The sequence below is a fragment of the Colossoma macropomum genome, unplaced genomic scaffold (genome assembly GCF_904425465.1).
Source record: "Colossoma macropomum unplaced genomic scaffold, Colossoma_macropomum, whole genome shotgun sequence".
Classification (NCBI taxonomy): domain Eukaryota; kingdom Metazoa; phylum Chordata; class Actinopteri; order Characiformes; family Serrasalmidae; genus Colossoma; species Colossoma macropomum.
Window position 1 is genome coordinate 7,333,439 of NW_023494786.1, and position 17,947 is coordinate 7,351,385.

The 17,947-nt window shown below is 37.6% G+C and overlaps 1 protein-coding gene across 1 annotated transcript; it reads left to right on the top strand.

Annotated features, from left to right (window-relative positions):
• The first annotated feature begins 4,092 nt into the window (after positions 1-4,092).
• On the top strand, positions 4,093-9,702 carry ca4b (carbonic anhydrase IV b). Its single transcript, XM_036559177.1, has 8 exons — positions 4,093-4,209; positions 5,613-5,657; positions 5,754-5,918; positions 6,660-6,805; positions 6,911-7,003; positions 7,652-7,718; positions 7,896-8,059; positions 9,023-9,702. The coding sequence occupies exons 1-8, from the start codon at positions 4,149-4,151 to the stop codon at positions 9,197-9,199; spliced, it is 918 nt and encodes a 305-aa protein (XP_036415070.1). The 5' UTR covers positions 4,093-4,148; the 3' UTR covers positions 9,200-9,702.
• Positions 9,703-17,947: the final 8,245 nt, after the last annotated feature.

Here is a 17,947-nt window from a genome sequence, read left to right on the forward strand (position 1 = left end):
GTTGGTAGTAACTAATTACATTTACTCAAGTACATGCACTCAAGTAGGATATTAATGGATTTGTACTCTGCTGAGTCTTTTCAAATTGTAATACTTTTACTTCTACTCAAGTGTATTAGTGAGTAAAGGAATCTCAGTTTTACTCAGTTACATTTTAAATATTCATATTTTGTTAATAATTCCTTTTTTTTTGTTTAATTTCATTCTGTTTTATTGTTGACAACATCTGAACTGTTTTGTGATCGGTCACATATCTGACTTTGGAGTTTAAGCATTTTATTTTTGGCCAGAGGAAAATACAGCACTTCCTGTGCTGACAGTTGCTGGATGTTCTAAGAAGTTCCACTGCTTTACTTTTACTTTTACTTTTACTCATGTTACTATTTTAGTCATCAATACGTTTACTTGAGTGTTGATTTAAGCGACTCTACCCACCTCTGGTAGGTAGGCTTTCTTTACTTGTTTTGCCAGCGCTAAGCTAATGATAAGTTCTGCTAGCCTGATACTGGGGATTTCAATGTTGTGTTGGCTTCAAGCTAATAGTGGTTTAAATTTATATTTCATAGCAACTTTCTACATTAAATAGACATTTGAAGTTATAACTTTGAATATTGCTTAATTACTCTGGATGTTGACTGCTTCAGTAAAGATTTAAACCCTAACTCTCTCTCTCTGAATATTACTGGAGCCTGTTAGCTTAGCTATACACCAACTTAACCCAGTTAGCCCACAGAAAGCCTGTTAACATTAATAAAAAAGAGTCAGTCAGTAACAGAAATATAATTTCTTTCATGTGTGATGTTACATTGCCGTTCGCTCTCCTGTTAACAGATGCAGAGATATTACAAAACAGGAGACGGTTCACTTGTTGAAAAATGAATGTGAAAGCTCATAATGCTTAGCATAGCATCTGTTTATGGGGAAAATCACACCCTTCAATAAAAAGAGCCAGTTGGCTCCTTGTGGAGATCTGTGCATGTGAGGAGGCCAGAACAGGCCAACAAAAACACATTCATTATTGGAGCCAAACACTACAGAATATTGATGTGATTTCTGTCAGATTTTACCAGTGATTTCAAACTTGTTTTTGAAACATTAATTTGGCTTTCAGTTTCAGGTTTATATTCTCCGCCCCCGTTCAAGTGGAGTTTGGTCTCGACTAGAAATAACTGTTCAAAGTTGATACTGTCAAAAGTTGATGTCAGATTCTGGCAGGGGCAACTTCTCACATGTAGAACTGTAAATGTTAAAAGTTGATGCTGCACAAACTTTTAATCTAACAACTTGCTATTTAAATCAGCAGATCAGTGTCTTCTCACTTGTAAAAATGTCTTAACACTGTACATTGTTTTACTTTGCTAACATGACTACAATACACAAGTCTCTTAACTTAATGACTGAGAAGTCTGAATTTAGCTTGACTGCTTCATATTAACTGATCATAATCTTAAAGGAAACTGAAGTTTTGATGATGTAGTATGTGAGCATTCTTAAACTTTCAATGTGTAATGTTCACTCTCCAGTCCATACTGTCCATAAATGGAAACTAAGCTACAACAAACCTCACTGTTTTTGTGCTGTCATGCAGACCATTACATTTACATATAACCACCTTCTCGGCCTAGTTTAGCCCCACATATATTAAACCTATAAGGACTTCAACTTCTTTCTGAATGATGCAGGGCTCATTTACATATATCAGTATGAACAGGCCTGTTTAATTCTAAGGGACAAAGAGAAGTTTGTTGATGACTGATTTTGGTATATGAAACCACACAAATGTCATAAATGGACCTCAGTAAAAAATAAAATAAAATAATAAAATAAAATAATACAGATATTGTGGGATATGGGCTCTTCAAGGCTGATAATTTGACAAGAAATGAATGCAAATAGATAATTATAAGATATCTTTTATATATTATAAGGTCCTGCTGCCTCAGCAGGGTAGCTAACATACTAAAAGACCCATCGCATCCTGTTCCCCTTAGGGCAGACGCTACAAGTCCATCACATCATGGACAAACAGACTTAAGAACAGCTTCTACCCCAGTGCAGTAAGAGAACTGAACACTGCCCAACACTGACATTGTCCAGGTACTAACAACACAGAAACTGAGCATTTATCCACATCTATGAAAATTATACTTAAAGAATATTAAAAGATGTTTACATTCTTTGGCACTTTTATATTTATTAATAAAACTGCACTATTTATAAAAAGAATCAGCATCATCCATAAATGTGCAATACCCTCATATGGAATATCATAGCTGCTACATTCTTTTATATTCACCCTTTTTTATTTATTTATTTTTTTTTGTAATTTGAAACTATATAATTTTAAGTTACAAAGTCTTTTCATTTTTAATATCTTGCATTTTATATTAGCTTATATTTTTCTTTTATCCCTAGTTTAATGTTTCTCTGTTAATGCACAGTTAGGATTGCTGCCCAACTTTGTTGTACTCTGTGACCATAAAGAATCTTATCTTATCTTATCTGGCAGCAGATCCTTTAAGACATGTATGTTGTGAGGTGGCACCTCCATGGATTGGACAATCAGCACATCCCACAGATGCTCGACCAGCCTGAGTTCTGAGGAATTTGGAGGCCGGGGCAACACCTTTATCATGTTCCTCAAACCATTCCTGAACTGTGTGTGCAGTGTAGCAGGGTGCATTATTATCGTGCTGAAAGAGGCCACTGCCATCGGGGAATACCACTGCCATGAAGGTGTGTACCTGGTACGCAACAACGTTTAGGAAGGAGAAGAATGTCATATTGACCTCCATGTAAATGCCTGGACAAAGATTTCCCAGCAGAACATGGCCCAGTGCATCACACTCCCTGCACCAGCTTGTCTTCTTCTCACAGTGTATCCCGATGCCATCACTTCCCCAGGTAAACAGCTCTTACATCAAGTCAAAGTTTAATTATATAGTGCTTTTTACAACAGGCATTGTCACAAAGCAGCTTTACAGAAAATCTGAGTATAAGTCCCTATGAGCAAGTTAATGACGACAGTGGCAAGGAAAAATCCCTAAGAGCAATAGGGAGAAACCTTGAGAAGAGCCAAGGCTCAAAACCCATCCTCCTCCTCCTCAGATGTACCTTGCCATCCACATAATATAATAGAAAATTGGACTTATATGAGCAGGCGACCTTCTTCCATTGCTCCAAGGCCCAGTTCTGACACTCATGTGCCCATTATAAGCGCTTATGACAGTGGACATGGGGTTAGCATGGGCACTCTGACTAGTTTGCAGCTACACAGCCCCATACACAGATTAAATAAAACATCTAAAAAATCATTTTTAGTGATTCAAACTTAAATCCACATTGTAGAAGTTATTACTGTTTATAAAATAACAAAAAATGTTCATACGGGAACTGACACCAAACCTTTGAACGATGGCTTATGAGAAAATGTTCAGTTGGTCCATTATTCACAGCCACTTATGGTGATGGATGAGCAGGAACTGGGGGAAAAGGGTGATATATTGGCACTTTGTTTTATAAGTGAACTGCGGGTGGTTGTGTGCTTTTGGATAAGATGGTCTAATCTAAGAGATCATCAAGGCTAAATACAGATAGGAAGGTGTCCTTGAGCTCCCAAAGTGATAGCTTATTCATAAACCCTGTTACTGCAGAATTACATAGTTTTTTTTCCTTGTAATGATAACACTGCATTCTTGTTAGCAATAATGCCACTACTGCATTTTAATCACTGCCTTAATGCAATAAGTAGATAACAAAATATGAGCACCATTGCAGCCTAGCAAGATGTTAAAAATGTCAGTCTGTGCAAACATCACGTCTGATTTCAGTCACCTCTTTATAGCTTCAGTAGTTTCTTCCATTCCCCATATAAATAAAAATGTCCCGATTATGAAATATATTGTCGCAATACCTGGTATTTTTTATGGTGCCCGGTATATTCAGGGTTCATCCTTATGCAAGCAAACTTTTCATGCTTATCAGGGAATGGGCTCTATTGCCTTTGGTGAGTACAACAGAAAGGAGGAGTTATTGATATGTGTCATCAGATAACACTGTGTCATAGCATAAAAGGCCACCTCACTACTCATCACTGTAAAGTAGTGATTAACTAGTTGGAGCTCTCTGGTCACTGCAGCCAAATAAGGATGTTTGCTTTTTACTTATTTGCTCTTTTTGCTTCTATCTTGAGGATTGCTGTGTGTGCAGGTATGTGATGACATTTTTTTTTAACCAGTCATCTTAATTTCAGACACCAGTTATTGTCTTCTTGCACCAGTGCCTTTTGAGCTAATTCCTGCTTTATTTTGACTGCTTAGAGGGGATGTCCACTGATTTTTCAAAATGTCTGCATTTTGCATAACAAAAAATGAAATAAAATAACAAAAAATGTAAATACGGGTAGTGAACTTTTGAACAATGACCCCTGGTTCCTATCACCACCACTGTCAAGAAATGTGAGTAATGAAAGTAATGAAAAGTGAGTTGGTGCTTCACGGTTTGTAAGAATGCCTTATAACATAAGCTAAGAGGATATTTCACTTTCAGGACTTGTCAGTTAGCCAGACAATATAAGCTAAAAGTCAAGGCTATCCAAAAGGAGAAGACAACAGACACAGCCCTGGTTGACCATTTTCACTTTTGGAGTTATGTCTTTGAAAATATTGCTTTGACATGCCTGGTATGTGACTGAAACGGTTCATGCAGGTTACACAGCGGACAGCAAACCACAAACCACTGTGCGCATGACTCCTGCACTTTGTTACTATAAAGAGGCGCTTTAAGTCTATAAAGGTGTTAGTTTGATCAGGGGCCCCAATGATGCTGCTTGCGAAATATGGCCTTCAGTGCTGCTACAATTACGATCAGCATGTTCATTTCTTGAAAGTTAAACAGTGAGAGTCTTTCTTTAGGAAGACAAAACTGGAATTTTAGCTTCTTGTTTCCAAGAAGTTGCGTTAAAGTTGCCATTTCACAAACAGCCGAACAGCAGAAGTGTTGGGTGGTGGGACCACAAGGCAATTGCTAGTTCTCTCTTGTGGTTTTAAGCCACTCCTTACCAAGATCTTCCTCCATAACCAGACCTTTCACACTGATAAAGACTCAAGTGAGAAGAATCTGAACTTAAATTTGACTCAAGATGCTGTTGTCCACTGATCTCACACCTTTTTGCAGAAAGTAAGTACAAGTCTTCTGAATCGATCGCCATCAATTAAGCAGCTGGATCACACTTTTTCAAAGAACTGTGAAGTGGTATGCCACCAGTGGCCCACAGACTTGAGCAAAAGCTAACAAAATGCCTACTTCTGCCCTTGAGCACCAACTATTCACAGACAAAGCGTTCAGAAGCCAACAGATGCCCCATTACAGTGGTCCTACAAAGCATTCCATTACTCCTTTGTCGAAGATCCATCACTGTATGTTCTATTTTTGTATAGTTTCTTGTTTTATTCTATAAAGGTAGTTTGATTCCATGTAAGGTCATTGTCAGAGAACTTTGGATCGTTTGGTTTGACATCCCTCAAGAGACAGACAACAAATAGAGTGATCAAATAAAGTGGAGTGGCTAAAACTGATGTCTTTCAAGCCATAAACATGAATTTCTCTTTTAGATTGGTGCTATGAGTCCCAATTCTCCTGTGACCACAAATGCAACGGTAAGTTGTGTTCTTTTATTTAATATCAAAACATTTCAAAGATTTTAGAAATGAAATGATATTACACAGTTAATCTAATGATTATGTGTTCTGTAGAACCGAATCAATGGACGGAAGTATCAGCATCCTGTAATGGAACAAGCCAGTCACCTATTAATATTGTAACAAAGAAGGTTGCAGTTAACAGTACCCTCACACCACTTGGATTTCAAGGCTACCAAGAAGCGTTCCATAGCATTATCACAAACAACGGCCACACAGGTGTGTTTAGACAAAGCTGAAGATCAGCTGTTTGCATATTTCAACCTTACTGGGCTAGTAAAATGCAGAGTACATTGTGATCATGATTACAAGTTGTAGGCAGTTTCACTGTAAAAAGACAGGCCAACTGAAAATTGTGAGGTGACTGCATTAACTGATGTAACTTGGGTGAGTCAAAAGTTTTCCTAACTCTGCATCAGGTCATCAGTCAGGTCAACAATACAATTTAAGTTGAGCTTCCTCCAAAAAACTCCTCCTAATTTTACACTCTCAGAAAAAAAGGTACAAAACTGTCACTGGGGCAGTACCCCTCCTGTCTGTGGGGTGGTACCCGCAAGGGTACATCTCAGTACCCTTAGTCAGGGAACATGATTGTACCATAATGCATTGAAATGATATTTTCTATGTTGTATTGACTCCACACACCCCGTTTTTATTTTACTGTTCTATTTTACAATTTTAGGTTATGAAAAGGTGCAAATATGCACTTTTCACCTGGGATAAACTTATTTAAGATACACAATTAAACCTTAAAACCAATGTTGTACCTTTGATGAATGAAAAATGTACCTGCACAGCACCTTTATTTCTAATAGTATACCTGCATGCTTAGGACCCCTATCTTATGATGCCTTTGGGCTTTACTTAGTGTATCTTTAGGTACAGTAGATGTGTACTTTGTCCAACATTGCAATTTATACATTTGTCATAAGTCAGTTTGTCACATTTTCTCATCTTCAGTCAAGCTCAACCTGTCAGGCACTGCAAAGATTAGTGGCGGAGATCTAGGGGCAACTTACAAAGCAGTGGAGCTCCATTTCCACTGGGGCAAGGACGGTGGGCCTGGATCAGAGCACACTATTGATGGAGAGCAGTATCCTATGGAGGTATCATTGGATAAATGTCTGCAATTCCATGTTAAGCCATTACAGTATTTTGGTTATTATTCTTTGTGTGTTATATTGATTAATACAAGCCTTTTATCTCCTTAGATGCACATTGTTCACATAAAGGAAATGTACAGCTCCTTACAAGAAGCTGTTACAGACCCAGCTGGAGTGGCAGTTCTTGGATTTTTGTATGAGGTCAGAACAATCATCTAATTTGATTGATAAAATGCTGTGGAAATTCTGCAAATTCTTCAAACAGTCTGTGTAATTCAAAGGTTAAGATGTAGACAAAGTTAACTCGAGTGGTTTGATGTGAAATTCTAGAGAAACTTACCCGGTCAGAATTGTTTCACAGTGGTGGTGATGGGAACCAGACATCTGAAGAGTTTTAACACTTGTGAAAGCTACATCACAGCAAGATGTGACATAAAATTCTTATTTATATGTTGCCTGATGCCCGAGACATTGGTTTTGGCCTAAAACGTATTTTTAAATACCTTCAGAGAGGTATGTGCAGGGCATTGTAAAGTAGTTCAGAAAAGAAAATATATTATTTTGGATTTACCATTTTATTTATTAATTTTATTTATTAATAACATTACATATAAAAAGACACATGTAGGTTCATTTTGGATAGTATATATAATGGCTCTATTTGAGAACCTCTGGTTCCTAACACTACCACTGTAAAGATGAATCATTTCATCAAACCACTCTGAATGACATCTCAGAGACTGAATTATGCAGACATTTTGAAAGGAACCCCCCTTTTAGGTTACTAAATAATGTAATATATAATAAGTCAACAGACTCTGTTCACAAATGTACTTTCTTACCTAACAGGAAGTCAGAAGCTCAACCAAAAGATATGATTCCATCATAGACGCGCTTGCAAATATTACACACCCTGGTAAATTTCACATATTTATTGCTTCAACCATTGTCACATTCCTGTATAATGTTTTATGGCACACCATATAAAACTGAAGGTCAAAACATAAATGCTTTGAGTTTTATTTTTAGTAAAAAATAAATCAATTACAATAAAAATGTAGAAAACAGTTCAGCTGACTGCTTTCATTTCCAGGCAGCAGTTTAGCCGTTGGGCCCCTGTCTTTGGACCTGCTTATCCCTTCCCAAAATGAGTTGAAAAACTACTTCCGCTACAAGGGCTCCCTCACTACACCCAACTGCTCAGAGTCAGTCATTTGGACAGTATTTCAAAACACCATTCTGCTCAGCAAGTCACAGGTAAGTTATGGTGGATGCTCCTCAGGCAATCAGCAGACAATGTGATCTATTCCAAACCTCCAAAGGCTTGTAGGGCTGCGTGTTTTGGAGTTTGTTGTTAGAATAGACCAAAAATTTCAAATTGAGGCCCCTCTGACTGAATTCAGAACATAGTCCAGTGGTTCTCAGTGCTTCTAGTACTGGATTAAGATGCACTGCTCTGCATGTTTATAGTGCTTCAACACTTCCTCATTCAACTCATCAGCTTCATATCAACCCCCTTCTGGAGCAAAATGAGGCAGTGAATTGGGTCCCTAAGCCTGGGACTGAGAATCACTAACCTAGGGGTTTTATATGACGTATTATTTTGAAAAAATTGCACTCAAGCATTATTAAAACTGAGTACTTGTATGTTTACTTAATTGCATTTCCATTTCTGTTTATACCCTAAAAGTGCTTGTTACAAATCTAGAGTGGCCCATATCCTGCATTTTTCTTACATTTAGGTTTTCCTCTGGGGTCCACTAATGATGTTTGTGTGGTTTTATGTAACCAGAACAGTCATAATTCATTTTTTCATGACCATTTTCCAACCTTTCTGTTACTCCGATTTGAAGACTGATGTATGTGACGTTTGTTCTGATTGGCTGCCCTGTAGTGTGTCTATAACTTTTTGAAAGGGTGGAGCCAAACGGCTGAAAGCTGAATCATTGAGTATATGTAAAGTGTTTTTGCAGCATGATTTTCATAGATGGACTGTATGGACTGAGGAGAGAATGTTTACGTACTGTATCCAACTATTTTATTCAGAAAGAAAAATGTGTTTCCATGATATGGGCCTTTTAAGGACCAGGAGATTTTTCTCTTTGTCTTCTTAGTCAAGTTCCCAGGCATTTTTGTTTTTATTAAAATTTTCTGTTAAATTCATATAAAACTGCCCCCAGTCGTGCTTATACTGTCCCATTTTTGTTCCATGTTTCTCAGCTGTCTGCATTCTCTGAGCTCCAGTTTGAAAATGGGATGACTATGGTGAGAACATTTCGCCCAGTGCAGCCACTGAATGATCGACCGGTCTACTATTCTAGCAGTCATGTTGCATCTGTCAGCGCCATATTAGTTGTCAATACCGTTCTCATCACCTTTTTGACTCTGTTAGAATGAAAGAAGTTACAGTCTTTTAGTGCTCAAAATTACATGGCTTTTATTTTGAATTTCAATACGCTGTAAAACACAGAACCCTTACTCTTTGTTACGGTAAATAGGTCTATTGCATGTGCTTCAACCCATACGGAAAAGAAAAACATGTAAAATGTATTTATCAAACACAGTGGCCAATTTTCTTATGTACTTTGTTTAGTGTCTGGAATGCATTTTGGAATGAAATAATGTATTTAAAATGTATGTCATATATGTAAATATATATATATGAAAAAATGCATGACCATGACTTTTCTCCACATCAGAAGTAATGCTTTTAGTATTTTGTCTTTTTAGTAATATATTTGTAGTAATTCAGTTTTTTTTCTTTGGTCTTATTTGTTTTTTCACACTGGGATTCACATATTTATGCTTTATGCTTATGCTGTCCTCTCTTTACATATTTAGAATGTAGTAGTGTTGGTGAAATGGAAAGGATGAAAAACATTAAAATATTCTAAATGTTATAATTCTCTGTTTTTGTCTTTTTGCAAGACTTAGAAAATAATTGGTATAACCAGCAGCAACAAAACATCGTATCTCCAAAATGATAACTTTGCAGTAGAAAGAAAAACATACTTTACACTTAATATCAACATGTAAAGTCAATGGAACCAGACAATTTTCCAAGTATATATATATATATGTATATGTGTATATATATATATATATATATATATGTGTGTGTGTGTGTGTGTGTGTGTGTGTGTGTGTGTATATATATCCAGTTAATTAGGAGCCTGGCCTCCTGTTTCCCCCATTATATATAAAACATGACTGTGCTCACAAGCAAGCCCCCAATGAACGTGGGTGAAGGAAGCTAAACAGCTAAAAAGGAAAAGTTAAAATAGGGCAGCAGGACACTAGTATTACTGCTACTGAGCGCTGATTGATTGGCGGCAGCTCATTGGCTGTTCGCACTCACTGACGTCATGAATGTACAGGAGGCGCCGTTTTACACTCTTATAACTCGAGTTTAAAAGCTCTTAAAAATATAACAGCAGTGTTAAAATGTTTTATAGTGTTCTGTGCTCAGGAATTGAAATCATTCTTCAGTATAAAAAACGCATAAGTATTTACAAATTATGATTTTGCTCAAATGCTCCACACACCACACGCACATCATCTAAACCGCTTATCCTTCTGGGTCGCGGGGAAACGCTCCATCTTAACCTATTCATTTTGGACTCGCTCGGGAGCGCCCTCTAGCGTTTGAGAAACCCAGAAGACATTACAGAGTAATTCTCCTCTCTACAAGTTCTCTGACAGAACGACGGTTACAGGTTCAGCATTCTTAGACACAACTAGGGCTGAGAGTCGATTCCAAAAGAGTCGATTCTCCGATATCAGGCATTTGGGACTCGACAGTCGACTCTTTGGAGTTGAGTCCACACGGTGACGCTCAGGTTTTTCTGCTGCACGCGCGCGCGCGCATCACCGCCACCATAGACAACGCGCATGAAAAAAATGTAACACCTGCATCGATTACATCGATCGTTACATCGACAGCACAGCCGTATTTTACTTTGGACAAAGTGGAAAGCAAAGTAAACAACAAAAGCGGCTTACAAACAATCAAATAACCTTGACAGCGCTGAAACATCTACCCAACAGAAGGAGGTAAGAGAGGAGAATCACCACAGATTAGCGTTATTCAGCTAAGTCTTGTTAAAGGGGAACTCCTCCAAGTTTTCAAAATTTCTACATAATTAAGTGGATAAGATGTAAACAAAGTCATTCAGAGTGGTTTGGTGTGAAATGCTCTGTTCTAGAGAAACTTGCCGAGTCTTTTTTTCTTCACTAAATGGTTCTGAATATGCTGCCTAAAGCCTAAGACATTGTTTATAGCAGTTTGTTGATTGAAGTTTTGGCCTAAAACGTCTTGTTAATCCACTTATTGGTGGAGGGGTACACACAGGGTGTTCTAAGGCAAAATAGTCTCCAAAACCCTTTATTTTTTCAGATTTAACACCTTTTACCATCATCAACATTACATATAAAACTGGGGAGACACATGTAGGTTCACTGGTGGTTTTGGATAGTAAATAAACTGGCTATATTTGTGTTGTAGATATTGTGACCCCTGGTTCCTATCACCACCACTGTAAAGAAATCAGCGTCTGCAAGTTTCTCTACAGTGAGCATTCCACATCAAACCACTCTGAATGACTTTGTTTACATCGTAACAACTGAATTATGCAAACATTTTGAAAAATAGGTGGAGTTCCCCTTTAAGATTTAATAAGTCATGTAATTCAACTGATAATTTGTGTCTGTGAGGAACAACTGATTTTATCACCATGTACAGATGTATAAAATTATTCTATATAATGCTAATATTCTTCAGGTTTCAAACAATTTGTGAGGGGTTTTCAGCAGTAAATGCATCCAGAATAATTGAGAATGTATCACATCAAGACTGACCTTATAATAAAATGAATATCCTGAATATTCCTTCTTATTTGCCTCCTATGCATATTCCTCATATTTGAAAAGCGATGATCAAAGTTTGCTAAACAATCAGCTATTATTAGTTATCTTTGACAAGAAATGACCAGAAATAAACAATTACACATTATTTAGTAACATTTGCTATTTTTTTTTACCAAGTCATAAATTCTTGTTGTTCCCAAAACACTTAAAGTTGTGAATAAACTATCAGGGTAAATGTTGGTGTCTAGTTTATAGTATTTCAATCAATACTGTATAAGTTTAAACAGTTTTTAATGACAACTGATGCAAAACGTTTGTGAGGCAGTGTATGTTATGTCAAGATCCCTTAATATAAATCTTAATGGATGAGCTTAATTAACATTGTACCTTTGATTTCTCTTTTGTCTTATATCTTAGTTTTTGGAATTGAGAATCAAGGAAATGTTCGTGTAAAATCGACTCCATCCATCAGTCGGAATTGGAGTCAGTTGGAGAATTTGGATACCAGAATTCCAGAACAGCATGACCAGCATCCTACATCTGTGCCAACAAACATCATGAAGTCAGTGAATCATTAATTTTATATAACGTGGGCTGAAAAAAGTGCTTTCATTTTCCTCCAAAAATATATAATTATATAAAAAGAAAGCATATTGTAGATTCTGAATATTCAGACACAGCTAGGGCTAGGAATCAATTCCATGAGGAGTCAAATTTCTGGAATCGGACACAAGCTTTTAACCTAGGCTGCGTTCAGGGAGTCTGCATTTCCTACTGTGGGACAGTTCTGTCCAAAATGTGGGAAAACACTGAACAGTCTGTGATAAAAAGCCTAAATCACCTTAATTCAAGTAATAAAAAAAAAGGTCAGTAACACTCAAAGCTAAATGTGCAATCCCATGTTCAGTAGCCTAATTTTACCTTTTACAATGTTACTGCTGTTACAAAACCTACAGTTAAAATGTTAAACCGTAAAATGTTTTCTATTTCTAAACAAGGAACACATGCAGTCGCAACAGGCATGTTTGAAGGCAATACATCAAACTTTGGGACAACACATAATAAAACCTCTAAACTCAGACATTTTTCCTTAACATTGACCCTGACTTTAAAAAGGCAAGGGTGTGCCTTTCACGCACACATACATACAACCTCGCACACAAAAAAAGCCTCGTATCATTTTAACAGAGATGCAGCCAAACCCAGTTATTAAATAGAATTTGCCCTTTGCCATAAATAGCTAAAATAATTCATTAGAAAACTAAAACTCTGTAAATAACCACACATTTGTCCCACATTAAACATCATACTGCTCCACTTTTCAAACCACATTTCCTAAAGCGGGACAACAGAAAAATGTATTGCAATAAGAAATATAGAGTATGTTTACACTATATTATAATACTTTTTTTGACAAATAAACATTTATAAGAAATTTATACTCTTTAATTTTGTCTGAACATTATGTAACTGACCTTTAGGTGGTCTTCACAAGGGGTGCTTCCTGTTTGAAGATTATGCTACCGTCTTCTATGGCTTCTATTACTGATAAATGATGTAATTTTGACCGTATGACATCACAGCTTGTGTTCACACATAGTTTTATTGACTTTCATTTGTATAAGGAAGACCTACACCAATTAGAGCTTATGTGTCCCACATCGGGAGAGATCACCCTACGTAGCTGTGCTGGTGAGGCAGATTTCCATTGTGTATGAGTAGAAATTCTCAGGCACAAGCATGAATCTTAAGTGCTATTCTCAAATCCCAGCTCTTCAGTCAGTCTGGATTTGACATTGTCGTCACTTGTTGCGCTGCTGATGTCACAAAAGACACTTTGGCTACGTTCGCACATCAAGTAAAAGTGACCCAAATCTGATCTTTTTCTTCGTGTGTCATCTGTGTGGCAGTGTGAACAGCAAAAAATACACTGAATCTGACATTTTCAGTCTTAATTTGGGACACACAGATGTGGTACTGAAATCCGATGCTTATACAATATGAAGCAATATGGCACAGTCTGAACAGCCCGATTGGAATTCGTAGATTGAGAGCAACACATCTGGGTACTTTGCGCTTGTGTAATGCCCCGACCCTTTTTGGTTGAAAGCAGATCTTTTCATTTGACTGCCGGTACGTACACATTCTGAGGTCTTTGACAACTTAATAACAAACAGTTCATTATACAGAAAATATTATAGAAATAGGGGTTGAGGAGTGTCCTTTCAGTCTGGACAAACAACCTTACCCAGTGACCATCTATATGTAGATTTTGCTTTTAAGAATTTCTAGGGGTGGCAACAAGATTGTGTTAAGAAAAATATTTATTTCATGACAAGATTTATTTTTTTCTTTTAATCATTACACCTTCAATAAAGGTCAGACTTTTGCAAATATTTAGAATGAAAGATCAAAAGGATAAATGATACGGATATTTTTTACAGATCATTTTGCTTATGATTACCAGTGGTGCCAATATTTGTGGAAAACACTGTATGCAAAACAGGCTTTGCAGACTTTATCACCTGGACCCTGAGGCAAACGGTCATCTTCTGTGTCCAATGAGATGAAGATTTCGTCTGTAAGGCAGTGGACAACATCAGCTATCTCTGGACTACACATGTCTACCAGCTGGCAGGAACCTCAGTCCCAGACACACAGCTGGAGTTTCAGGTACAACACAATATGTTCAGAGACTGCAAATACATTGTCTGTCATCTAATACATGCCATACAAACATACTAAACCCAACAGAATTAAACACAATGATTTATTTGTAATGTAGTGAGAGTGAGGTTGAGTCCACAGACAGTGCTGTCCCAGAGCACAGGAGCTTCAGATGAAACACACAGAATTTAAAACTCTGCATTACAGTCATATGAAAAATACAGTAATAATGAATATTTACCCATATCAGTTATTATTATGTAACATCTCCTGTTAAGTATAAGGTGCATGCAAACAGAATGATTTGTTTGCAGTGTTAGGACGCAAATTGTGGACTAATCAGAGCAGGAACTTCAGGTAGAACATACATCATTCAGAACACCGCATTGCAGTTATATGCGAATGCATTTATAGTTCACATCTGTTCATATCTGTTTTTATTTCATATCTGCATTTGTTCCTAGATATGAGGTTTGTAACAGAAATCAAATATTTGATTTACATGTGTAAATAAATAATTTAAATAATGTGTGAGGTGCTTAGGACACATTTACATTTGCTGTAGGCAGTTGTTCATTTGAGCTGCCACAGCGAGAACTCAGTTACAGTGACTCAAACAGAGAAGAGAGCGGAGCTGATGAACTGAACTTATACATCCCCCTGTCGTTCATTGGTTGGCAACACAGTCACGGACTCAGAGGTCTCCAGCGGTGTTTGTTTTATGCTCTGCTCTGCAGTCTGAGGAGCTTAAAGGGAAACTCCACCGAGCTTGCAAAATTACTTAATCATTCAATGGTTTAGAAGTAAACAAAATTAGTAAGAGTGGTTTGGTGTGAAATGCGTCTTACTAGAGAAATTTACAGAGTCAAAATTGTTCATCATTATAGTACTAGGAACCAGGCATTGTTATGTCCACACTACAAAATCACCATTTTATCTGCTGTCCAAAATGACCAGTAAACTTACATGTGTCTTATAAGGTTTTGTCACGCTGATAATGGCAAAATAATGCTAAATAAAAAAAACAAAAAAAATGTTTTCTTCGGGTACTATTTTTTCCTTACAGTGCCCTGCATGTACCTCTTTGCCTTGCAGGCGTTTTGTGCTGTTTTGTTAGGCAGCATTGCGTTGCACGGTGTCAGCAAAACTCAGAGCTTATGTGAGTAACGTTATTCATCAGAGGAGCTGGTGTCAGAGTGGTGGTGAACTGCACTGTACCAGGATGCAAAAATAAATAGAGAAAATACAGTATGGTGCCGTTACAAATACCAGAAATCCTGAACTTATGGCTAATTGTTTTGAAGCTACGCACAAATACCGACGTCAAACAATTTCACAAAGACTAACTTAGCTACTAGTGATCAAATGCAAAGTGGGTTTCTTCAAATGCTGCTAAAGAAAACTGCTGTTCCCTCTGTTGTATTTTTCCCCACAGAAACTGGAATCAAGGTAAGAAACGTTTGTGAGTGAAATAAATCAGTCGTTGTTAGCCACTGTGCAAATATCCCTGTTAGCCATTAGCTTACAACAGACTGTCTAAAGTGGGCCACAAAATAAAATAACTATCTACCTCGCTATCCTACCTCATAAACTGGTAACAGAGTAGCAAGTTGTTTGTTGTTGACACCACCATTGCCCTGGGTTGTTCTGCTTCAGCGCCGACGGGTTCAGTCTTTCTTTCTCTTTCTTTCGTCTCTCTACCTTTCGGCTCTCTTCTTCAAGAAGCTGCAACTCATTTGTGTTTTCAAAATCATCTTTGAAATATGTAAGAAAACTGTAAAAATATACTGTAAACAAAAGCTGCTGCTGGCGTTAGCCGTGTTGAGCGGTTGTAGCTACAGGCTAGTAACGACAGAAGCACGTTAGGTTGCGTGCAGAATGCGGCAGTAATCCTGGAGTAATAGTTTATACTAGAAATACATTTTAGACCAAAACTTTATAACAAAACTATCACAAAACAATGTCTTGGGTATCAACCAATGTATTTATAACGGTTGTGTGTAATAACTTAGCGGGATGTAGCTTTTAGAGCCATTAAATGCTTCATACATCTGGTTCCTAGTACTATAATGGTGAACAAATTCTGAATGAGTAAATTTCTATAGAAAGGTGCATTTCACACCAAACCACTCTGATTTTGTTTCCATCTAAACCATTGAATGGTTAAGCAATTTTGCAAAATCGGCGGAGTTCCCCTTTAAGAGGCGAGGGGTGTCGGATCTTCTAAGCAGACACAGCACTCAATAGAGGGGTAAAAAAGTTTATATCTGTATAGATATATTGATAAGCACCAATTTACAAGAACTAATAACACTTAACCTCCAGGACAGTGGTGTTGATGTGTTATTCCAGTGTTTGCTGATTTGTTTTCCATTAGACTTGTTATATCCCTGAAGATCTTCTGTACAATGCTGCATTCAGAACGTACTGGTTATACAGTCTTATCTGAAGACTGAATTACTAGCTGCCTATCTAACCTGCTGAATCATGATTCGCTGCTGCTTAGCTTCTGTCAATATTTATTGCCAGATTGTGTCTGGCATCAAGATTATCAACCATAAAGTGTATTTTGTGACCTTCAGCCCTAATCCCATTTCACCCCTTGACCCTACCACTTAGCCCTTAGCTTTTGTGCGTTAATGTCTAGGGGTAGGGTGTCCCAAATGTTGTTGAGGTAGAGGGGTAGGGCGAAGTGTTAGGGCTACACGGCCCTCCAAATGGAGTGCGATGAGAAAACAGAAAAACTGGCAAGATGGCTGCGCAAGTGGCCAAAGAAACACACAAATGTGGGTATTTTCTCTGTTAAAACATTACGATAACCATTCTATTATCTCAGTTTAATGTCGTTCAATATATTATGGACGTTTTCTTCAGAACAAGCATAAAAAATCGCTAGTAGTGTGCTGATGTCTTGGTAGCTAGTTGGCTAATTTTCCCGTTCCACCTTAAATGGTGCGGGAGTTACTTTCTGGTACCTCAGGCGTCAGAACTGCTGCACCATTTAAGGTGGAACAGGAAAATTTGAAAAGAAGCTGGCGAATATCTGACTTAAGCTTCATGTCAGTGAAGAATTAGGGGTGGGTGATAATAAATAATTATTCCATCCCCCCTCTTTAAAGGGATATTGATTGCCTAAATTAAACTAAAGACCAGCAGCGAGGTTGCTGAACTTTACCCTCCTCTGCTATCTGGCAGGGTCGCCTACAGAGCACCGCTAGTAGTCTTTTAATGAAGTAATGTTATTATTTTATCTGAGGGTCCCATTTCACAGGGGAAGATTTCAACCACTACCACTTGTAGCTTACTTCCAAGATGCCAGGTGACACTTGAAAACAAGTGTCAGAGAGAGAAAAGAGCACTGTTCCTAAACTGTTGCCTGCTGCAGTATTTAGTGCTCTGCTGTGCGACTCTGTCAGTCATTTTGCTCAAAAGTGTCTTACAGAATTATTGGCACCCTCGGTAAAGATGAGTAAAGAACAGTGCAGTAAGGTACATTTTGGGAAATGAGGGACAAAATAGTGTCACAAGACTGACTATGAGGTGATTTACTCTGGGTCACTCCCCTTCATGAGTGATGTGTGAGGTGCCTAGGTCACGTTTACATTTGCTGTA